The following is a 25565-nucleotide window of genomic DNA, read 5'->3' on the forward strand; positions in this document are numbered from 1 at the left end:
GAATACAGCCCAACGCTTCTGTGTGTGCGGGCTATCTGGGGGGCTGCTTCACTTTTTTAAAAAAAATAATTTTGAAATACTTATAGATTCACAAGAAGTTACAAAAATGTACAGGAAAGTCCCATGTACCCTTCACTCAGCCTCCCCAGTGTGAGCACCGTGCATAGCTAGAGTACAGTATCAAAACCATGAAAGGACACACTTACGTGCTTACCCTGGCTTCAAGTGAGCAGGTTCTTCCTTTATTTGGCTCTATATTAGTATTTGGGCATTTCACCAATTCAGATTCCTACTAGTCAAGAGATACCATGCATGGAGACTTCAAAAAAAAAAAAAAAAAAAAAAGCAATCATGTGCATTTTTTCCAGGATTAAAAATAGCACAATGTAACATTTGAAAAATGTTAAAGGACAAAGTTGAGATGAAAATCTCTGATTTCACACTAGGGATAAAAACAGCTCTGACAAAGAGAATGTAACTTGTCATTTAAATTTTCCTACATTTATCACTGTTGTGTCTCATGGGGGAAAAATGTGAAAGGACAACAGGTTTTAGATTTCATTTAATTAGCTAATATTTTAAAATGGCACCTATGTGAAGATGCACCAACTCACTTAAAACACCTAGATGGGATTTACTGCTATTTAATAGGCTCTATAAATGTTGAGCAACTCTAAGTTTCCTTCTTTGAGGTGGGAGAGTTGTCTGTCCGTGAATTAGAGTTTCTAGATCTCATGAAGCCCCTCACGGACAGCCTCTTCCCTCAAAGACTTGTCATGTTGTGTCTCACAACTGGATGTTGGAGAGTTATATTTGTAAAAATTAAATATCATTCAAAAGGGAGGCAGTTACAGAAAAAAACTATTTTCATAGTACCCAGGGGAATGAATTGATAAGCTACGAAGATTTAATGGTACTTTCAAATGATGCTGCCACCATGCATGGACACAAGTTTTAGAAAGAGCAGACCCTTTTTAGGAAGTAAACAAACTGTAACTCTGAATACCTAGCACTAAAAATCTAGGGGACTGTGCACTCAGTCCTTCTTTCCTGATGGAATTTTGCAGTGTTTGAACAGGAATTTAAGTGGGCATTTTTTTTTTCTAATTTGATTTCTGAAATTGAAGACACCTGCCTTTTTAAAAGCTTCCATCTACCATTTAACGGTGTGGCAATGTAAAATCACCTCATTTTCATCTTTTAGGTTACACTTAAGAAACAAGACCTCTTCATATAAGGAAAAAAAAATGCTTTCATTAAAGTTGGGGGGAAAAAAGCCAAACATTTTGAGAAAGAACCACAGGAGGTACTGAAACTTGGCAAAGGTTATAGTTCAAAGTAACATCTTTCATGTAACTGCATCAAAAGTAATTTAATCCAAAAGTCTGACAAAAGCCTCACAGGTCAAAAGTGGCTAGCACATAAATTACCATTTATACTTCCGTTGGCTTAAATAATTCTCCTAGTCCTCTTTCCACCACCTTTCCTGGGGAAAGTGGCTTCATATTTTTGGGTTGCCATCACCTTCATATATAAATGTACACATTCACTTATTCAGGAGGAGAAGACCCCAAAAGTACACTTGAAATGTCAGCTGAAACCATGTGGAAAGAGTACCTTCTTTCCTACTTGTCCAAAATCATAATCATTTAAGGTGACATTTCTCAGGGTTCATGTGCCACACCTCCTCTCACTGTAACTGTCTCTCCTGGCAATTTTGGCCACATTGATGAAAATGCCATTGATCACATCTGGGCCCACCAAAGAAACCGTTCCCCGGGTGAGAGCTCCAGGTCTACGCAGCAACCTGCCTCGTAGATGTCTATGTCTGGTTGTCCTACAGACACCTGCAACTCTGCATATCTGAACTGGAAGTCATTGCCTCTTCTTCACTCCCCTCCTATATTCCCCATCTCGACCGCTGGTCCCACTGTCCACCCGCTTACCCAGGCTGGGTTCTTCCCTATCATGCCATCCCCCATCATAACTACATTCACACGATCAACGGATTCTATTGATCTTCTAGATCTTCCTCAAATCCATTCTCTCCTGTCCTCTCCATTGTCCCATTTCAAGGACTCATTATCATGCACCTGGGTGAGTAACAAACATCCCCGGAAATAAACTCCTGCCCTGCTCCATCCAGTCCGCATGCTGCAGCCCAAGCAATCTTTTTGAAATCAAAATCTAATGTCACTTTCCTGCTTCAACCCCTTGAATGGCTCCCCTCCTGTTTAGATACAAAGTGGAATTTCTTGGTGGGGCATGGTAGGCTCCACAAGCTTTGGGGCCCAGCCTCCCCCTCCAGCACCATCTCTCACCACTACCCCCACATGTACACCAACTCACATGTGGTCCAGTCTGTGTCCAGCCTCTTCACATTTGCACATACTGTTCTTGCACTTGGCCAGGGCCATTTCTGCCTGGCTAATGCTCCTACTCATCTTCCAGGATTCACCTCCTCTAGGAAGCTGTCCTCGACACCAAGCCCCTTACTTCCCGCTCCCCTGATAGCCTGTGCACATGCATCTGTATTGTATGCATTTGTCTGTCCTCCCGGACAAGTGGGCATGAGCCCCAGCTCCCCACACCTAGCCATAGGCAGGCAGGCATTGTGTAAATGCCTGGAGAGCAAAAACAGGGAGGAAAGGGATGAAAAAGAGGAGGAATGAGGACATGCCTGCCCTAGGAGGCCTTCCATTTTATAAAGCCTCAATGGTTAAAAGAATGTCGCCAGTATTTGAAGGGTGATTGATGCAAGAAAAGAAATATTCAGAAATCAAAACACAAAGAAGAAATAAGTGTGTGATAAAGGTGGTATTTCAAACGAATGGAATAGTCAACAAATGGTATTGCCGCAACAGTGGAAGAAAGGTTTGGATCCATATCTTACACAGTGACCCCGAATAAACTCCAAATTGATGAAATATTTACATTTTAAAAAAGAAACTGAAGTTTTAAAGGAATATTCTAGGGATAATTCTTCTATAACTCTGAGTAGGGAAGACATCCTTAACAGGGAATGTAAAACCCAAAAGCTATAAAAGAAAACTGCAGACAAGAGTTTAACCTAGCAGGCCTGGCTGCTCTCCTGAGACAGGTCTGCTTGTGAGGTTGACCCTCAGCTGGACTCTGAGAACCTGGGTTCTCGGGAAAGTTCCCATTGCTCCCTAACTGATAAGAGGGGTTTATGGTGCCTCAACCGTATAAACGTGGTTTATGTTTAACCCTAATCCCTGCTTTCCTTCTGAGAGGCAGTGATTTGGGTACATGCTAGGCAGAGGGTGCCTGATGACCAGCCTCCAATAAAAACTCTGGGTGCTGAGCTTCCCTGGTTGGTGGCATTTCCCATGTGTTGTCTCAACTTGTTGCTGTAGGAATTAAGTGTCTCCTGTGTGACTCCACTGGGAGAAAACTCTGGAAATTTGTGCCTGGTTCCCCCCACCCAGACTTTACCCCATGTACCTTTTCCTTTTGCAGCTCTTCCTCCATACCTTTTTGCTATAATAAATCATACTTGTGAGGACGACTATATGTTACACCTTTTGAATTCTCCTAATGAATCATTGACGTCGGGGTGGTCTTAGGGACCCCCATCACAAAAAATTGATAAATACAAAGATTTAAAAAAAATTCCCATAGCAAAAGCCACCATAGTCAAAAGACATATGGGGAAAATATTTGCAACTCATATTATGAGTGTAACTATTACATAAAGAACTCCTACAATTGACCAAAAAAAAAGACCAAAATCCCAAAGGAAATATAGGCAGAAGCCACAGAGAATCAATAGAAATACAAATAGCTCAAACCAAAAGATATTTAATTTCAGTCAAATAGGATAAATACAAAATAAAACTATGAATCCACATTTTCACCTATTAGATTAGTGAAGATCAAAAAATCAGAAAGCATCCTGGATTGGTGCAGTTGGCAAAACGGTCCCCCAAAGATGTCCATGTCCTACTCCCTGTTACCCGTGTCATTACTATATGTGGCAAAGAGGAATTAGGTTGCCAATGGAATTAAGATTTTTTTTTTTAAAGATTTTATTTATTTGAGAGAGAAAGAATGAGACAGAGAACATGAGCGGGGGGAGTGTCAGAGGAAGAAGCAGACTCGCTGCTGAGCAGGGAGCCTGATGCGGGACTTGATCCTGAGACTCCAGGATCATGACCTGAGCCGAAGGCAGTCGCTTAACCGACTGAGCCACCCAGGTGCCCTGGAATTAAGATTTCTAATCACCTGACTTTAAGACAGGAAGAGTACCCTGGACTTCCCAGAAGTGCCAATGTCATCGTAAGGGTCCTGAGATGTGGAAGGAGGCCGAATAGTTGGAATCAGAAAAAGAGAGTGACGATGGAATAAAGTCAGAGTAATTCGAAGGACTCGACCACTGCTTTGGCTCTGCAGATGGAGGAAGAGGCTGTGAGCCAAGGAACGTGGGTGCCTCTAGAAGCTGGAAAATGCAAGGAATGGACTCTCCCCTAGATTCCCCAGAAGACACACAGCACCACACACCCCCTGACTTTAGTCCATCAAGACCCATTTTGGACTTCTGACCTCCAGAACTGTAAGATGACAGACTCGTTTTTTTATAAGCCGCCAAGTTTGTGGTCATGTGTTAGAGCAGCTATAGGAAATGAATAGAGCTGGAGACAAGCACTCTGACCCATTGCATGTGGGAGTGAAAGCCAGTACATCTTCTTTTAGGGATATTTGGTAATAGCAGTAATTCTACTTCTAAGAACTTATCCTACAACATACACGAGCACCTACAAAATGATGTATGTGCAAGGTTACCCACTGCAGTTTATGTAACAGCAAACGATAGAAAATGATCTCAGTACCCATCAAGAGAGGATTGAAGAAAGTATGGTACGGTCAACAGAGTACTGTATGGTCATAAATAGGGTAAAGAAGCCCACTCATCTGGCGGTATCTTTGGTAAATGTAAAAGCAAGGTATGGAAGAGCACATACAGCTTACTCCCTCTAGGGCCAAAGGGGGAAAAGATGCCTAACAAGTTGCATGAATAGGCTTAAACTATCACTGGGTGGACAGTAACAGACTGAAAACACTGGTTGTCTGTGAGGAGGGGAATAGGATGGGTGAAGGATGCTTGGAGCGGCATATTTTTACGACATACCTGTCTTAGTTCCAGCCGGTATAACAAGTTACCATAGACTGGGTGGCTTAAAACAATGAACATTTACTTCTCACAGTTCTGGAGGCTGCAAAGTCTAAGGTCAAGAAGCCAGCATGGCCGGGTTCTGGTGAGACCCACTTCCTGGTTTACAGAGGGCAGCCTTCTTGCTGTACTTCACGTGGTGGAAAGCACAAGCTCTGGTCCCTTCCTTTACCTATAAGGTCAGTAATCCCATCCTGGGGCTCCACCCTCATAACCTCATCTAAACCTAATCACCTCTCAAAAGCCCCACCTCCAAATATCATCACACTGGGGGGTTCGGGCTTCAGCACAGGATTCTGGGAGGATACAAACATTGAGTCCTTAACAGTACCTTCTATACTTCCCGAATTTTCAATTATGGACATATATTAGCTATTGTCAAACTTTTAAAGTAGTGCTTGTTGAATAAATGCCCTTTCTAAACAGAATATTCTTACTGATGACTTGGTTGCTGCCGGTTCTTAATTCATTCACTCTACTGACCTTAGTATATTAATTCAACAAACATTTACCGAGGGCCTACCATGAACAAGGTATTAAGTAGAGAAAAAGATGAGTAAGACACAGGCACTGTTTTTAAGGGGTCAGAAATTCTCCAAAGGACGGTGACAAGGAGGGCACAACTACCAATTATGTAAAGAGGAGAGCACAGAGCACCTGGGACTCCAGAGAATGCCTAGGTTATTTCTAGAGAGATGAGCCTGGAAGGATAAGATGACCTTGGACATGATAATAACAATGATGACAAAAAGGCACAATTGGTAGCCAAACTCAGCGAATACGAGGCCATCTGCAAACATGGCCAAAGTGCAGGAGGGGGTCGAAAAAAGTGGGGACAGTTGAGAGGTGAGGCCACACAGTGGGGGAGACTGAAGTCTGTATCTGCGCTGACAGAGAGGGAGGAACTGCTGACGTTTGGAGGGCGGGGGGAATGAGAGCCGAGTCCCAGGGAGAGGATGTGCAGGGGTAGACTGGGTAGGAGACAGAAAGGAAGCAGGAAAACCAGTCCAAGTACGATTCCACCACTTGAGAAAAGAAGAAAACCCTGGATTCAGTAAACATTCAGGAAAAGGGAAATCTTCCAATGGTGGCCTTGATTTTGGAGGAAGAGAAGATACCACGAGAAACTGGGAAAATAGAGCAGGTTCAAGGGAAAGAGGAGAGATTATTTTAAAGGAACGTTCAGGGGTCAGTTGAAGTTATGGAGCAGCTAAAGGGAAACATGAAGCGTTGAATCTGGAAGTCAGGTCAGATGGGCAATGCCGGAAGACAGGAGAGGGAGAGATACTGTTGAGGGGATGGTACAGAGCAAGAAGGAGGGGGGAAGAGTGGACTTTTCTACAGGGAGAGGCATCTGGTATATAGATGCTCTAACTGAGCCTTCTGCGGAAAACATCTAGAAATGCTGGATAAAACAGAAACCTTTTTTAAAATGCTCTACTGAGCTAGCTAGGGAGGAACAAATACTCAGAAGCTAAACACTAACCACAAACAGGAATGTAGAGAGCAAGAGGAAAGTGCTGCTTTTACCTCCGGGCGCTCACAGAATGGATTCTCATGGCCTATTGGGAGTTTAGGAGATAGAGGACATAAAGGCCCAGGCTCACCCAAGATGCCAAGACGGGCATCAGACTGGAAACCGCCTTCAATAGAGGTTGGCCTCCCAAGTGCTACAACCTCAGGGTAAGGACAAACAGGAAGTAACCCCCTGAGACTCGAAGGAAGTTACCTGTCCAGGTTATTGGTGTTGATCGAGGGAGAAAAAAGTCTCCACTGCTGTCTCCCACCAGGAATTCGTAGCCACAAGGCAGCTCTGAAGCAACGTGTAGCCCAAGCTCATAAAACTTGGGATGGTCCGGAAAACATCAAGCAGGGAATCTAATTTGTAATTGACCCACACCAGGAGTGCCCTAAGATGCCTGGCAGAAGGAAACATCAAACTGCCTTCAATCCTGGCCTCTGAGTATTCCCGTAAAGGTCCGAGGAAGAGGAGTTCAGAAGCAAGAATCACAAAACATCCTGGGAAACCAGGCACCTTGAGCCAGCAAGTAAGAACTCAGCAGAGCAGGCCCAGCTGAAGAGCCCCGTGGTGGATGAAGTCAAAGACACGACATCCTGGGAGCCAGAGGGACGCTGCAGGTATCAGACTTCCTCATACTTCACATGTGTTTTACAAACATGCTCTCGTGGCTACTCAGTAGTTTAAAAAACCTGTGAAAGGAGAGGTGGCTTGAGCACTTGCAGGGTCTTGAGTCACATTCAAAAGCATAGCTCCCCTGGTGTGGGAGGGCGATAAGTGGGATGAGCTCTGAAGGGAGCGGCCGCCAAGCACGTGCAGGCAGGCAGTGAACACTGGGCTTCTGAACACGGATGGCCATGTGGGGCCAGTCCTGCTGGGAGCATGGTTCCAGGAGATGGGGAGCAGGGAGAAGAGAGAGACTGAAAGAGACCAAGGGCCAAGTCCTGGAGGTGGCAGGAAGTGTGATGAGACCCTCAGTTGGCCACATTTACTGCTTGTCCAAGAAAGAGTCCTAGCCAAGGAGAAAATGGAGAACTGAGACCTGCTTCGTCCCAAAGCCACATCTAGGCTGAAAAGCAGATATGTGTGTGTGTGTGTGTGTGTGTGTGTGTGTGTACACACAGTACTGCTTCTCATTTCAACTGCCTTCTGAATTTGAGCTGTTTGCTTTTATCTATCCTGTGGTCAGCCTAGGAAGTAGGAGTCCACTAAATTTTAGTCTGAGATTTTTAAAATCTCAAAGCAATTTATAAAAATGTCCCCAATTCTGGACTGAAAAATGAAGGCCCAGGGAAAGTGCCCTTGTTGTCAATTGCCTATTCACAGGATCATTTACAACTCTCATTTGAGCGATTGAAAAAGATGTGCACCCCCATCACCCGCTTTGGTAATTTTTGTGCAATCATTTTTACAAGCAAGTACAACTGGACTTGAGCCAGAGTGGACACAAGGTAGAAATGACACAGTGTTCAAGCCGTATGGACAAGTGGCAAAGACTCTGAGAAGCAAAGGCAGAAGTAACAAACACCTACAAATGCAGCTGGACCCTCTCCTGAAAGGTGCGGCCATTTCTAACACCTTGCTCCCCCCGTGCTGCCCATGGTAGGAAGTACCACACCATCAGTCCGTGGAAGGCTGCTGGCCTCCCCAGAAAAGGCCCTGAAACCCAGCTGTTTCTCTCTCTCAAAAGCATAGGCAGAGTCTTCTCTCCTGTGCCTAGTCCTACCACCCACATGAAGGTCAAGTTTACCAAAGCAAACAAAACACCAAAAACCTTTGCAACTACACGAGTGTTAATGAGTTCAGAGTACCAAGAGGCAGAAAACACTGTGATGCCCAAGAGCTTAATCCAGAACGGCGTAGGAAAGCACAGAGCACAGAGGTACACACGCCCGAATGAGCCGCGCTACATTGGAAGCGGGAGGCCTGCATGGGGTCAAAAGATGGACAGAAAAAACAGTGGGAAACCTTTTCCGAAGACGATCACTGCTGCCCCTATTTCACATTTCTAGTTAAGATGCTTTCTGGATTTAACACACTGAAATTTAAGACTTTCAACTAATCCTTTATCCAAGTACAACCAATGGTTTGTTAATAAGGATAGTAACCTTATCCACATAACACCTTTCTTTTAAGGGACTTAAAGTGTCTCACATATTATCACAATCACTTTATTAATATTCTGGGGGAAAAAAAGTGTGTTAGGGCAATCATCCTGGGAAACCTGCTTCTTTGCACCTGCTGGGAAAATGGCACGCGACTGCACAGCTGACATTCAAAGGGCACTTACTGCGTGCCAGGCACTTGTAAACAGTTTACGTTTAATCCTCACAAAAACTCTCTGGGGCAGAGAGGGTTATTATCCCCATTACAGATGAGAACGCTGGAGCACGTAAATATTATGTGGCTTCCAAAGCTGCCAAGCAGGTAAGCGACTGAGCACACACCAGCAAGGCTGCGTAAACAAGTCCTCTCTCTGACTCTCCCTCACCCGTGGCTGCCACGAGCCTGGCAACCGCGTCCCAGGCTCCACTCCTTCCAGCTCTCCACCTCCTTATGTGAGGCTCCACTCCATGACTTTTGTCAAAACTCAAGCCCTTCTCTTAAACAAAATTCAGGAAAGTCCATGCATGCCTATAGCTGTAAAGACAGATGTAAGTGACTTTACTTATGCCTAAATTAACTCGAAACCCATTTTATTCTATATATTCTACCTTTATCTAAAAGATTGTTTTTCGGGCGCCTGGGTGGCTCAGTCAGTTAAGCGACTGCCCTCGGCTCAGGTCGTGGTCCCGGAGTCCTGGGATCGAGTCCCGCATCGGGCTCCCGGCTCAGTGGGGAGCCTGCTTCTCCCTCTGACCCTCTTCCCTCTCATGCTGTTTCTCTCTCTCTCTCTCTCTCAAATAAATAAATAAGTAAATAAAATCTTTTAAAAATAAATAAATAAATAAAAGATTGTTTTTCAAGCTTTCTAGATCATGATTAACAGAAAACCATACACTTTGCACCATGACCACCTCTCTGTACACACACACACACACACACACCCCTGAAGCAAATGTTTAACAAAACCATATGTACCCATGGTACGTATTACGTATTATGCTCTTACTATTTTCTCTTCTAGTCCATTTAAAAATGCTGGCTGCAACCTAGTAAATGGATTTCATGACTCAATAATACATTGGGATTAACAGTTAAACACTCATCTAAAATTTATATTCTCTCTGGTTATCCCACTTGGGTGAAAAATGAGCAAACAATAAAGGAAATCAATGAAAGAAGAACTCTGGCATTGAACGAACCACCCCAACAATTAATTACTCTCTTCAATAGCACTATCAGGCTCTATTCAGATTTACACAATTTTTATTCTTGCCTTTAAATAATTACGTCAGAAGCATTGTCACATTTCTTTTTTTCAAGATTTATTTTTTTTTTTGAGGCGGGAGTGGGGGCAGAGGGAAAGGGAAAGAGAATCTCAAGTAGACTCCTTGCTGAGTGCAGAGCCCAATGCGGGGCTTGATCCCAGGACCCTGACATCAGGACGTGAGCCAAAACCAAGAGTCAGATGCTTAACCCACTGATGAGTCACCCAGGCGCCCCAGCATTATCACGTTTCTTATAAAAATGTATCATTTACCTAGAAGTAGCGTTGAGTTACAAGGTAGTTTGCGAAATTGGTACAAGTTCTAGTGTTTGTAAGGCAAAACAAAAATAAAGCAAGAAAATAAATACTTTGGCTGAAGTAGAAAACGTTATGGGAACAATGTCCAAGTCTGACTGAGCCGACATAATATGGGAACAATCAAATTAATAGGCTGGGGTCGACTCTGTGTGGCTAAACTGCTCAAGTTCAAATCAAAGTTTAAGTCCCAACTTGAACATGCTGAGTGGTGAAAATGCTAATGGGGAAGGAGGCCAGAGAGAGCCAAAGGGGTGGTCTGAGAGCAAAAAGCCCACTTGTACACCGTTCCCCCTATGGCTGGATTTGGAACCCAGCTCTCTTGGCCTTCAGACACCATTTCATGGATACAACAGCATGCTTACCTCTGACCTCAAATGCTTACAATAAAAAAAACCCAAAACACTGAGATAATCTGCAGCTGGTTTAACAGTTTCAATAATATTAACAAAGTGATATTTTTCAAGTAGGGCCCTTTGTATTGTTCAATGCAATCAGGCTTAGATTAGGCTTCCAGGAAATCCCTTCCTGGCACACTCTCGCATTCCCCAATGTGGCAGTTTGAAAACTTTTCTTTCCCTCCTGTCTCAGAGGAATAATTGTTCCTTCGCCTTTCCAAAACTGCCCTACAAACGGGCTTTCGCCCCATCCCCCTCTGCCTTCCCCAGGATCCTGCTTCAGAAAGATCCCTTCTCTCTCTTGCTTCCTCTCCCCTCCCACAAATACATTCATTCACCTTTCTCAGCTTCAAGTGAAACACAGGTTTTGTTTGGACTTCTCTATTATACATCAGGGTTACTTAAGTAACTAACTTAACTAACCTGGGATCGATGGGCTTCAGAGGGGCTGAAACCCTAACATTTTATGTAAAGTTTTGTACATAAGTGCATTCTTCAGGGGATGAGAAACTATAATTTGTATCATATTATCAAAGGAATCCATAGCTGCAAACAGATTAAGAACCACGATTTCAAATCTACATCTCTAGACCCTTTTCTGAGAAGCAGACCTGAAATCGCTGCCGTCGATTCTGTCAAAAAGCCACAATAATGCTAACGGCCATATGAACAAAACAGAACTCCCCACTCCTCCCTCCTTGCCCTGTCTTCTACCTGTCTCCTCAAACAAAATCCTTTTCTGACCTCCCTGCTCTGTCAACGGCACCCCACCCTCCTCATCACTCAAGCCACAAACCCCAGAGGGAAGGATGATTCAGCCTTCCTCGCTGTCCTCTCTCACCAAACTGCTGCCCAAGCTTGTCGTCCTCCACCCCGCCCTGGCCACCTGCACCGCCGGGTCCTCAGTCAGGCACTGTGGACCTCTCACCTGGCCTCTGACACCCCCTCCCAGGTTCCGTGAGCTCTCTGCTCCTGTCTAGTCTTCATGACCTTGTATTCAGTTCTTTCACTTATTTCAAAACCTTCCGTAGGTCTCCACCACTTCCCAGGTATTAGCTCCTTCCCTGGCAATGCCGTCCATCACGTGAGCCCAGAGCTCCTCTTGCCCACGCTCCGACCAAACAGCGCCTGGCTACCCTCATAAACACTTCACACTGCTTCCAGCTTTCCCTCTGCTGTGTCGAGGGTCAGGATCTTGCCTCTGCCTGAAACTCCACTTCCTCCAACGGAAATGATAACCATCCTTCAAGGCTCAACCCAAATGACTATCAAATTTCATGCAGGCTTTCCCATGTAGGTTGGACGTGTTCTCTTCTTCCTGTGAATCCCCAGTAGACTTCCTCTGCATTTCTCTTACAGCATGAAAGTAACTGTTCCATATCGGAGCCAGACACATGTGTCCTATCACTTCTGTCACATCCCCGAATGGGGCTAGGTATCATTCCTTCAGCCCATACTCCTCCTCATCTGCCCTCCCTGTTCCCGGACACCACCCAACACAGTACGCCGAAATAAACTTATTTACAAGACAGTTGTACATGTTGACTTGAATAGCAAGAACAGATGTTCCAAAAGCCATGGCAATAGCTGATCTGTTCTTATCTGCATCTTGTATTGTTTCAGTGATTGGTTTAACTTTTTTTTTTTTTTTAAAGATGACTTTGAGTGGTTAAAACTTAGGGAATGTAATTTTCCAAAACTTTGTATAAGTAATCCGGCTGACATTTTTTCTCAAGTTTGTCACTTCCCAAAGAAGAAGTAGGGATTTCTAGTGCCAGTACAAAAATTAAGGCCAAGTACCACAGACGAGAAATCAACCCCTCTGTGGACTACTCCAATGACAGCAACCCGGAATCCCAGGCTCTGATGCTAGATCCACAACATCCAGAAATTTGTCCCATATGTTTCCATAAAATGGATTTTTCCTTCACTTTCTACTAAACCTGAGTTCAATAAAAAAAGCCATCATTATACAACTCCCAAGCAGAAGTCATTATGGTGAAGTGAGAGAGAGAAATAATGGCGGCTCCCCGCATTCATAAGCCCATAATATAGCAGGAGGCAGGCAATTCCTACATAATTATTACGTAAGGCAGGCTGAGGTAAGTGCTCTAATAGAGGGACCTGCAAAGTCTAACAAGTGAGAGGCAAGACAACCCCTACGGGGGGCGGGGGGGTATACACAGATGGTATATAGAAGGACTTATGGCTGAGCAAGGTGGTGGAGGATGGGCTTTAAAGAGACAAGGGGCCTGCAAGTAAAGGGGATAGAAAAACCAAAGACTCTGCTCTGAGAAAGTTCTATGTGTATTGGAGGAGCACAGGGAAGTCCTGTGTGCTTGGAATGTAGGGTATAAGCCATGGGAAGTCACTGAGTTTGTTTTTGTTTTTGTGGAGAGTGGGACATAGTGACATGATTGTAGTTCAATTAAAAAACGACTGGCATTACTCTGTAGAATAAATTGGAAGGAGAGAAACTGAAAGAAGAGAAGCCAGTTGGGAAGCATGGGTTAAAATAGGAAGCCCAAGTAGAAATGGGAAGAAATATGTGAGAGTCACTAATAAGTAGAACCTATAGGATTTGGAACAGATGTAGCTATGGGAGGCAAGGCACGGAGAGAATAAGACACTTGACTTCAAGTTCTCAAACCTGAGCAACTGGGGATCCTCCTCATTGAGGTGCATGTAGGCTGAAGAGCAGGTCTGGTGAGCTGTGAAGAGGTTGGGGGAGACAACAAGCTTGTGATGCTCAAGGACTTCCAGAGGAAGATGTTTGAGAGTTAGGCTGGTTACATTCACTGGAGGCCAGTGTCGGGGCTAGATTTCGAAATCACCCATATGGCAATGACAGCTTATGTGATGGGATGAAACAAAACCATCAAGGCAAAGTGAGTAACATGAGAAGGCAGCTGAAGGGGGACCACCACAGAGATGGTCCACGAAGGAAAAGACAGAGGCAGTGGAGACTGGGAAGGACAGTCAAGGTGGCAGAATAACACACAAACCAGGACTTGCTGAATGCTGGGGGAAGAGCAAACAGAATGAAGACTGAAGTGAGCCATTAGATTTGGCCAGGTCTGAGTCCTATTTCATCTAAGTCCCAAGAGAAGTGTGGATGGAGGCGAGAGATGGGCCAGTAGTTTATTTTATTAAGATTTTATTTATTTATTTGACAGAGAGAGACACAGCGAGAGAGGGAACACAAGCAGGGGGAGGGGGAGAGAGAGAGAAGCAGGCTTCCCGCGGAGCAGGGAGCCCGATGCGGGGCTCAATCCCAGGACCCTGGGATCACGAACTGAGCCGAAGGCAGATGCTTAACAACTGAGCCACCCAGGCACCCCGGGTCAGTAGTTTGGAGAAAGCTGGTCTAATACTTGACTTTTTAGGGGAGTAAACCCTAAAAGAGACAAAAGATGGCAGAGAAAGGGGATCTTACAGGAGATGGACTGGGCCCTCTGCTCCTTCAAACCTACTGTGTGAGCCGTTCTTCAAATTTCTGATAATTTGGGGCCAGATACGCAAAGCCCAAGATAGAACATGTTCCCTAACTGAATTTTCGTGGATTAGACTTACATTCTCACTTTCATAAATATTCCAAAGATGTGTTCTTATAAAACTCTTTTTGCCCTAATCATTAAAGAAATTGTTTAGTACTGAAATAGGTTTTACATCACACATTTAATCAAAAACTGAGAAAGGCTGAAAATGTGTTCAACTCTATATCATTACATTTGTTTTAAAAGCATTACATTTGAATCTGTAATCAACACATGACTCACGAGGAGTACTTTATGAATCTCTCTAGACCTCTAGTCTTTGTATAATTGTCCCTTCCATCAACTGTGAATTTCCTTTGCCCGGAACAACTCCTGATGAAATTTGGGAAGAGAGAAACCTTGTCTCACCAGAAAAAAAAAAAAAAAAAAAAAAAATCCCAGGCTCTTATTGCCAAAAAACCTAAAAGACAGCCTCAGGAAGAAGGGCTACATTACAAATGATCTCCTTCAGTCCACACAGCGGCATACTCATCCTAGACTCAAAGTAAAGGCATATATATATGCATATTTTTTTAAGAATTATTTCCTTGCTTTCCCCTTAGCAGGTGCTTGCCTCCAAGTCTGTTTAGAGCCGAGCAGAGGAGAAGGAGAGGGGAGTGAGGATGTAAGCAAGGCCTGGTGGCAAAAGGAAGGTGCCCACAGACCACCTCCCTGCCTCATGCCTTTAAGGAGGACGAGCCAAGGCCGGGGGCACACTGGGGGAGGGAGAGCACAGACCACCCTGGGTGACACTTCAGTCACCTGGGGCGGGCCATCCCACATAGACTAGCAGAGGAGAGGCCTGCTCCTCCTGGCAATGCTTCAATCACCTTTAATAAACACCCTGGCACACACAGCACGCCGGGAAGCACAGACTAGAGAGTAAATGAAAGGGGAGACACCCGAGAACCTCCAGGTGCTGGGGAGAACCCTGGAATTTACCAGACTGTGGGCCAAGGGAAAGGCGTATCTTGTGAGGATCTCAAACATATCCCTTCTGCTGTGGCCTTCCTGTTTCAGCGCGAACCTCAGGTTTCTCATGTCCTGGGGAGGGGGGGAGCAGAGAAATGTGACAGTTCAGTCTTCAAATAAAGTGACATTCCTTAGCAAAAAAAAATCTCTTCAACTAAAGGAGTGGAAGATTCACTTACCTGAAAGGGCAGTTAATCTAGATTACTAAGAAAACCACTTTGTTTTGTGTGACATTTTGAAATATCCAGCTAAGAATACCTCAAAAGACTCTCATCGTAGTCATGAGTGTAAAGACAAAGCAACCAGTGCTAAAGAGAAGACAGAGCTAAAGTCATTTTATAACAAGAAAAATCAAACCTTGCCTTGCACACCATCTACGGTGTCTCTTTACTTCAACCGGTTTCTGCAGTATTTTCCCTATAAAAGAGTATTTTATTCAGTTTTTTTTTTTAAAGATTTTATTTATTCATTTGAGAGGGAGAGAGACAGAGAAAGCACAAGCAGGGGAGAGGCAGAAGGAGAGGGAGAAGCAGACCCGACGTGGGGCTCGATCCCAGGACCTGGAGATCATGACCTGAGCAGAAGGCAGATGCTTAACCATCTGAGCCACCCAGGTGCCCCTTCACAGAACTTTTCAAATGTGTACCTGCTATCACATGTAAGCTCAAAACTGTCAAACATGTCATGAAAATACGGAAGCTCTCTCCCTCTCCCTCATGCTCCTTTCAAGTCTCATTCTAACAAATCAGGAAATGATTGGCACTTTAAGCTCTCATACAAGTAATGGAACATATTCTTCCCATCAAGTTGACTTGCACAGTGTTCTACATAGACCACAGTTAAGTACCCCTGTGCTTTCAGGAACTAAACATTAACGCTCGAAACTGGATTTTAAAAGGGGCTTTCAATACATATCTTTTTGCTAAGCAAGAAAACCTTCTCATACACCAAAACCAAACCAAAAAAGCTCCCTTAAATATCAAGTTGTATTACCTATCAAATATATAACATTCTGTCTTACTTTCAAAGCTAGAGTTGTTTCGCTTGTCTCCTAAATCAATCATTGTGCTGTGACCGAGTGGCTGAGCACTCAAAACACCAATTCAATTCAGAACAAACGAGCCCCGTGCTGGACCCTGGGGGGAATGTTAGGAGGCAGACAGCTGAGCTGGTCCCTGCCCTCTTGGATGTCACGATCTTTACATTTTTTCAAAGTGCTTTTTCATTTAGTATCTCAGGAGCACACTTAAAGCTTCCTAAGTCTCTGGCATGAAGGACTAGCAAAGGCCTTGCCATTTACAGGACATCCCAGAATGCCCCTGGCAGCAGAGGCGGTATAAAGAACTAGACCCGAAGACCTCTACTGAGTAACCCAAGACTGCTCACTCTCTATACAGATGGCATCTACTGGGCCTTGCCAGCTCTAGGATTCCGTGCTTTCACTTTTAAAAGCACAGAACTGAATAAAATCCAAAACCCAATTCACAACATATTCCAAGAAAACTGGGATATTAGTTGTTGGCTCATGATGCAAAGCAGTAGTCAAATAAAAGGGAATAATCATTTCAATGAGATGACATGCCTCGAAAGGGTTTACAACCGAGCCACGAGCATAGCACCAGATAGCCGAGGATCTGTGGGGCTCAAAGACCTGTGCAGAACTTTCCTCCTAACAGCCTGGGGTCAGCTGATAACTCCGTAACATCACTGTTCTTAACCACTTGGCCAGAACTTAGACCATTTCTAGATAACCATTTATTTTGATCCATCAGTGACTCCAACAACTACTTCTTGTTGCCATCTGATTCAGATGTAATTAAAGGACAGAAAAAATTACTACCTCATCTTGCCAACAAGAAAATTGAAACAGAAAAGGCAAATGACTCATAGGCGGCAGCTCACCAAATCTACAACAGAAATATGAGCATATCCTAAGTGGTAAGTTCCACCTGGTCTCCTTAGAGGCTGAGTCGTCAGGGGAGAGCCCCTGAGAAAGAGCCTTGTGGCAGAAGAGCCTCACAGCCCCCCTCGGCCTGATAAGTGGGTCACGTGGCGATGCACCAAGCCTCGCTATAATAAATGAGTCCGAGTAAACACATCCCCGGTGCAACAATACCGAAGGGCTGATTTATGGAGACATCATTTCTATAGCCCATCTCTAGAGAAACAACACCCATCGCTGCTGACCTCAAAATACCACAGTCTTTAAAACGAGTAAACAGGGGTGAGGCATGGAAGGAGAGAGGAGGTTTTGCAGTGGTTAAGGCTTGGCTTTGGCTTTGGCTTTTTTTTTTTTTTTAAGGCTCCAAGTTGTCAGCAGGGGCTGATGTGGTGCCTGGGGGTAAAAATTCACATATTCAGAGCCACCTTCTCCTGTGCTGGGACTTACACCCCCGGGTGAAAGCAGAAATCCCTGTGCACAGTGCTGGTAGGCCCAAATCCGTAGGGCTTAGAACGACCAGTCTCCCCAGGGCAACACTGGGGCTGACCTGCAAGACGGGAGAGTCCACCTCTCCCCCGCCACAGCAGGTTCCCTTTCTATCACCTTCCGGTCTGTTCCTGAGAACATGGGACTTGACTCTCATAACATCGCAGTTCTCAGGGAGATAACGGAATGAAGAGGCTGAGCTACAACACTGTTCTAGGCCATCATCTTTGGGCTCAACGCGAATTCCAAGAAATCTAGATATGTGTAACATTTGCGAGTGATGCCTGGTGAGTTGTCCCTAAGCCCCGTTTTTATAATAAACAGTCAAAGGGTAAGAATGCGCTTTATCTTATTAACTCTGGGAGGACTGATATTTAAATACAGATTCTTCCTATTGACAAGGCAACAAACAGGACTTTAAAAAATTCTATTAGAACTGAAATCACTTTCAAAGTCATCAATATTAGCAACCCAATTTTCCCTTGAGTACTGTAATATAACACTCTACTCCCATGGATCCTTTCATGCAAAAGGCAAAAACACTTCCTTAAAAGTAAATCCCTGTATTTCTAGGCCCCAAAGTGAAGACAGTAGCTGGGATCATACATAAGGCATTTAAGGTAGGTTGGATTAAAACAAAAACCAAAAGAAGCCAAGGTGGGCAGTGATGGAGAATTTCAGTTCAGGCCTAATGACCACACAATCATTTGGTTTGTGATAGAGTGTACTAGTTAGTCTTCATCTTTTATAAACAATAAAGCAAACATACCATATTCATAACCAAAACACAATTATAGGAGATTAGTTTTAAGAAATCACAGTGCTGGGCGCCTGGGTGGCTCAGTTGGTTAAGCGACTGCCTTCGGCTCAGGCCATGATCCTGGAGTCCCAGGATCGAGTCCCGCATCGGGCTCCCTGCTCAGCAGGGAGTCTGCTTCTCCCTCTGACCCTCCCCCCTCTCATGTGCTCTCTCTCTCTCATTCTCTCTCTCAAATAAATAAAAAAAATCTTAAAAAAAAAAAAAAAAAAAGAAAGAAAGAAATCACAGTGCCTGGGCGCCTGGGTGGCTCAGTTGGTTAAGCAACTGCCTTCGGCTCAGGTCATGATCCTGGAGTCCCGGGATCGAGTTCCGCATCGGGCTCCCGCTCAGCGAGGAGCCTGCTTCTCCCTCTGACCCTCCCCCCTCTCATGTACTCTCTCTCATTCTCACTCTCTCAAATAAATAAATCTTTAAAAAAAAAAAAAAAAGAAAAAAAGAAATCACAGTGCCTGAGCAAAGGTCACATCTCCCAGATCTAGCTGTGAGAAGCACTGGAACAGTTGAGCTCCAAGCCCCTTCGAACTCTTTCTGGGATTGGACATTACTCTATTCTATTATTATTCTATTTGGATTATAACCATCTGACACTTAATACCTGGAAAGGAAGTTTTCTTGCCAGAAGGTTTAGCCTGTTGTCTGCAAAATGATCATCTCACTGTATTTGGATCCCAACCTTGCCATTTGTTGGGTAATCTTAGCTCAGTGACCTAACTCTTCTTAGGCTTAAGGCTTTGTAATGATAAAATGGAGACGCCACTGTCCATCTCAGAGGGTTGCCCTGAGGACTGAATGCAAAGCACCTAGCATGTGTCTGTACCGACAGAGATGCTCAATAAACAGTTATTATTACAGCTGAGTAAATGTTATTAACATTAAATCTCTGTCACCCACCATGCCAAAGCAAAATGTTAGGCAAAATGTTACCTCTGAAAACTAAGCAAAAGTTACAAAGGTTGTTAGAGGCACATCCTGTTCACAGAGGGTAAAATCTCTCACATTTCTCTTTCCTTTCACGGTGTGAAGATGTCTAGCTGGTAACACATCACATAAAGGGACACTAGGAGCAGACTCAGGCAAAACTAAAAAGTGTGAAAATTCTTTCTATAAAGTTTTCTTCCTATCCAATCAAGCTGACAGAAGGACAGGTCTGAGTCCTCACAGGTCTCTTTAATAGGAACTATTTCCCCAGGAGGTTTTGGAAGCCTGATCACAAGGAAAGAACCACTCTTGGGACTTAGATGAAATAGGGTCTTTGATTTTTTTTTTTTTTTTTTTTTGGTAAACCCCCATTAACTGTTACTCAGTATTCAACACTAATGTGTCTTTTTTCACAGAAGAAAGTACTGAATCTCTTACTTTACAAGTAATATCTAGACCATAGGAATTTTCTCCTCTACTTGTCGCGCCTCCCATTTTTTCAATTCTGGAGATCACACCCAGAGGAACATCAAGTATTAGAGCAGAATCCTGTAATGGACAAAAATGCAAAAGTCAGTATTTCTGCCAGTATCATTAAAACATAAAAACACTTTTAAAAAACCATATGCTTTAGGGCACTTTTACCTTGGCCCTTTTTGCCACTTTCTATGAACGAAAATATGATACAGATCACACATAAAAGAGCAAGCATTACAACAGCCAGTTAGGCAGCCAAAATGCATCCCCAAACATTTGCCATTCTGCAGTGCCTACAGAATAAAGACTAAACTCCTAGGGACACAATTCAAGGGCTCCGTGGTGTCCCTTCCAGCTGGTCTCTGCAGGCTTTTCTTCCACACCAGTCTGCACTCCAAACTATATGAAAACCTTCACCATTCCTCAAGCACGATCTACAGTCAGGTCTCTGTGCTTTGTGCATAGTGTTCCCTTTGTCCAGGCTGATCTAGGTTTCCCCAACTACCAGATGTTTTCCCATGGCTTAAGCCCTGGCCCAACAAACGTCACCTCTAACAAAGCTCCGCTTCCTAAGTAGACAGAACCGAACTGACCACTCCTTCCTCTGAAGTTCTACAACGCTTGGTTCAGATTGCAGCTGCACTGCTTGTTTTACCCTGTCTGCCAGGAATGCGCAGGTCTATATTCCCCACACCAGAAACCAAACATCTGGAAGTAGCGCCTAGCTGAGGCCTGGGTGCGTCTCCCTCAGGAGAAGGGCCTGGATGCACAGCGATGCCGCTCCATCATTCCTCATCCCAGTGCTGGGTGCAAGGGGGCCGTACAAGTGCCGGCGAGCCAGGATCGCATGCGTGATGTCACACCAGTCATCACGAGCTGTCAGCAGCCGCCACACACGGAGTCAGTCGTCTATGCCAGGCGCTGCCGTGGGGGCTCTGCACGCCTCATCTTTCTGATTTTATCCTCCCAACCATTCCGGATGTTGGTGTAGTATTCCCGTTTCCTGACACGGCAATCAAGGCTTTTGAAAGCTTCCGTAACTTGCTTGGTAAATATGGGGAAGGTCTGAGATTTGAGCCAAGGTCTGGGAACACACATCAAAAGAGCCAGACAAATGGTCCTACCCTTTTGCCTCCATAACTGCATTCTTAAGGGCTTATCTTACAGCTATTGCACAACAGGATGAACAGTTACATGTGTGAAGATGCTCTGTGGAGCCAGAGGGGGTCGTCAGGGTGGAGAAAATGACCGTTAGTCAACTTGACGGACTAAGCACGCAGCTCCAAAAAGAATTACAGTACATGGAAAAACAAGCTTAAGTGGAAAAAAGCAGCATACAAACTACACTGATTACAGTAATGTAAGATATATATTCATGTGGCCAAAGATAGGGAGGCCTACAGAAATTTGTTTAAGTCCAATATTTTCTTGAGTGCTGTGATTACTTTGATAATAAAGAAAATATTTTAAAGCTGTTCATTGAAGTTTTGTCCTTTAGAAGATGTTCCTTTTAGGGGATACAAATAAAGTTTAAGTTTTACCTGAAATCCTTCTCCTTTGTACAATACAAAAACAAAGCATTTCTTTATAGAATATAAATATAGCTCATGGGTATTCTAGAAATTCAAAAAGTATAAGAATGGGGTGCTTCCATGCCGTAGAATACTACTCAGCTACAAAAAAACAGGGAACTATGGATGCACACACCGACACGGAAGGTTCTTAAAAGCATCATGCTGAGTAGTAGATAAGGCCAATTTCAAAAGATCACGTACTGCAGGGAGTCCATTTATGACACTTTTGAAGTGACAAAATTAGAGAGATGGAGAACAAAGAAATGGTTGCCAGGGGTGCGGGGAAGGAGAGTGTGACTATAAACGGGCAGCATCAGTTGCAGATCTTGATTGCTAGTACGTGGTTCCATGACTTTATACATGGGATCAAATGTCACAGAATTTTATGCAGAAACCTATGAAAAAGTGAGTGCATGAAACACTGGTGAAGTTCAAGTACAGTCAGAGTCTTAGTGAACTGTATCGTGCCACAAATCTCCTGGTTTTGATCAAGCAATACAGTTATTGGAGAAGCTAGGTAATGCACTAGTTTTCCAAGTTCTTGAGCGTTCATAATTATCTCAAAATAAAAAGCTAAAGAAAGCGTAAGAGCACGGTTATCATGGTGTAGACAAAAGACTGCAAGCTCTTACATTGGACAAAATTGGTTCAAACGGAGTTTTGACATTTATTAGCTGGATAACTTGCACAGGTTACTGCACCTCTCAGCCACATTTACCTGTAAAGTAGGGATGATTAAAGATCATGGACTTAAGCACCTGGCATGGTGCCTGTCACGCGGTAGCTAGGAAACAATGGAATTTATTATTATTATCACAAAGAATATCTTAGTATTTGGAAGACGTAACTGTGCTCTACAAATGTAGCGGATCTTGCAAGCAGCCACATACAGGTCTTTTTTTAGTTGTTGCCATGGGGTGAGACACCTCACATGACTAAAATCCAAATGCCTAGAGGAAAAAAAGACACTACTCAGTAACTGTGTACATTCACAGCTGCATATTATAACATGTTTACTTCTCAATACAGTCTAGTTATTAAAAACACACCATCAGGGAAGCTGTTCTGTTTGGATTGAGATTTAGGAGTGTCCAAGTGTATTCCTAAATGTCAAACTTATACCTAAAAACACATAGATTAGACACTAAATAAAAGTCTGATGCTCTAAGATCAACATGGAAGCAAGAATGTAAACAAAACAGATGAGATCTTACTGTTCTTTGTCCTTGTATAGAGGAAATTCTATGGCTCTGATTACCCTGATCCAACACAAAACAGAAAATGGGACAACTGAGGAGAACCAGCCAGTTCCTGACCATAGGTGCCCAGTTTAATGAGGCTACTTGCCATGTTCTCCCCGAATGACAGGTTCAAGATCAGATAACCCAGCAGGCCAAACTGGAAGATCCAGAAATAGGAAAATTAACTCTGTAGAAACCTGAGCTGTTACTATCTGAGTATTATTAAATATTTAAGAATTCTCAAAGGTCCATTCTAACTCAAAATTCTGTACCTCTAAGGATCTAAAATAGTTGAGAAGTAAACAGAACAATCGAAAAAAGATGCATTCATTTACCATCTCTCTCTTGAGTGCATACTGAGTAGCAGAAACCGTACTGGACGCTAGGAACCACAGAGATAAATAAGATGCAAGTGTTGCCCTGATGGGAGATAGGACACATGTGCCCAAAGAGCCACAATGCCATCAGCAAGACAAAACCCACGTCCAGACTGATGGGATGAGAGGTCAGAGGAGGGCAGAACAATTTCCTATTGACTGGGTCTCATGAAGGTTCTGTGCAATGGCAATGTTAAAGATGATCCTTACAGAATGGAATAACAGTAGATGTAGATTTACCTTCCAGAAACAAGTTAACAGTGACATCAGCTACACGTGTGGAAAAGTATGGGGATTTTATATATGAAAAACAAAACAAAACACAAGTGGATCAGGTTTAAAACAGGACGGCAGGGGAATTCCCCGGGGAGCACCCCAGGGCTTTGGATCAGGGTGACTGGGATCCATGGAATGTGTTTCCAGAAGAGGAGCACAAGGACAGAGCGGTGCTTTTTTAAGATTCCTTTGGCAGTCCTGAGCACTGTGCGGTAGCAAGGAAGGGACTATGCCCATTCCTTGGGATTCTGGAAGCTAATGATTTAGGGCAAGCTGAGAGGGTAGGAGAACCCGAGAGTGGAGTGACCTAGGTGGGAAGCAAAAGGAGGAGAAAATGAGCCACTGGGGAAGCATCGGCAATGACTCCGATTTAGACCCAGACAAGAGATGTGAAGAACCCAGAAAGGGGTTTTGGAGAAAGATTAACACTGTCACTTTGAGATACACAGGCTTGGAGGTTATGATAAATTAATCAAGTACAGATAAGCAGGAGGCAGCTGGAATTACAGAACTGGGAGAGATTCCAAAGGCCCCTCAAACTCAAAATGTCCAGAACGAACCACATGATGTTTCTCTCTCCAAATTCCGTCTTCCTATCTCAGTGGCTGGTGCTCCATCTGCCCAGTTACAAAAGCTGGAAACCTAGGAGTCCTCCTTGACGTCCCCTTCTCTGTTATCCCTCATCTAATCTTGCACATTTACCTCTTACATCAATCTTGAACCTGTCAAGCCTTCTCCAACTTCTCTGGACCACTGGAACAAGCATAGCGGTCTCTTTGATTGGACTGTTGCTTCCCCAGAGCCTGCCCTCCACACAGCAGCATAGGTGATCGCTGACAAAAGTCAATCTGATGCTATCATTCCTTTGCTTAAATCATGTCCAAAACTTCTCACTGCTCAACTCCAAACACCTCCATCCTGAACAGGGACTACAAGGCCTTAGTCATCTGGCCCCACCCTCCTCTCCCTCCTGCCATTCCTCGTCTTTCTCCTGGCCCCAACCCAGCCACGACTGGCTCATCCTTTCATGTTCCCCCTTGGTCTCAGTGCCTCTCGCTGTTCCCTCAGCTGATTCTCCCCACCCAGCCCCTGCCAAGCATCCAGGTAATTCTTATTCATTCTTCAGACCAGGGGTCAAACATCATTTTCTCAGGACAATCTCCCAGGCTCCTCAAACAGCTACACTCCTGTACCACTTGCTCCTGGGTTACTCACGCTCGGCACAACTTGCTGTTATATACCCGGCATGATTATCTGATCAGTGTCTGTCGGTCCCATCAGAACGAAAGCTTCATGAGGGAGAGACCATGTCTGCCATGCACACCACTAGATCCGAGTGCCTGGCACAGTGCTCGGCACACGGCGGCCTCTTAAATGGTCAACGAATAAAGAATGAAATGAAGTCTGGTAAAGAAGGGGAAGAAAGAGGATGGTACTATCGGGGAGGGGGGTAGCAGGGATCCAAGACACAGAGACTTGAGCAGGTCTGCAGGGCGGGGTGGGGACAAAAGAGCTAATGGAAATCACAGATGGAAGACGCAGAATGACCGAAGGAGCACTAAGGCTCTGAAGGAAGTAAAAGAGGAAAGGAGACAAGGCTCAAGTAGAGGAATTTTGTTTTGGAAAAAAGGCAACCAGTCCCTTCCCCTCAGATGAGAGGAGGAGGAGAGCATGGGTGAAAACAGACAGTAGCAGGTAGTGAGGGGGGCGGTTTCTGGGAGCTCAGGAGGAGGGGTTTTAACTGTTCAGCAGAGCAAGACAGGAGGTCAGCTGAAAAACATGGAGGGTTGGCCAGTGATGCGGTGGGGGATGGAAGGAGAAATCAACTAGATATTAAAAAGAATTGCCCAAGCAGGGGGAGACCCTGAGGTCTGAAAGCCTGCACTTGTAAAGGAACTAATGAATTAAATCTATGTGACTTGCATAGCAGGGCCCAGTCACCCACAGACCCTCAAGTTTGGGGGTTGGCAAGTTGGGAACAACATGGCAATAAGGGGCAAGGGAACCTAAGGTTCAGTGGATATTGTTTTCACCTGAAAACAGCACTCATTTTGCAGGTGATTCAAGACTGAACTTTAACAGAATACCTATAGTATGGATCCTATGTTCCCACTGAAGTTCTACTTAGACACATGAGGAGGTCTTATTATAGT

General features: G+C 44.3%; 1 protein-coding gene across 3 annotated transcripts in view; it reads right to left on the reverse strand.

Annotated features, from left to right (window-relative positions):
- The window catches only part of MTM1 (myotubularin 1), a 94775-nt gene that overhangs the window by 34923 nt on the left and 34287 nt on the right, over positions 1-25565 (reverse strand). For all 3 annotated transcript variants that reach the window (XM_035011952.1, XM_035011941.1, XM_035011960.1), the window contains 2 exons: positions 19906-20016; positions 15272-15373 (listed from right to left, as the gene is read on the reverse strand). In XM_035011952.1, the coding sequence (XP_034867843.1) occupies positions 15272-15373; positions 19906-20016 (213 nt within the window). The remainder of the gene's footprint in view (positions 1-15271; positions 15374-19905; positions 20017-25565) is intronic.

This window comes from Mirounga leonina, unplaced genomic scaffold, assembly GCF_011800145.1.
Source record: "Mirounga leonina isolate KUSES-001 unplaced genomic scaffold, KU_Mleo_1.0 Mir_101799, whole genome shotgun sequence".
In the NCBI taxonomy this organism is placed as follows: Eukaryota; Metazoa; Chordata; class Mammalia; order Carnivora; family Phocidae; genus Mirounga; species Mirounga leonina.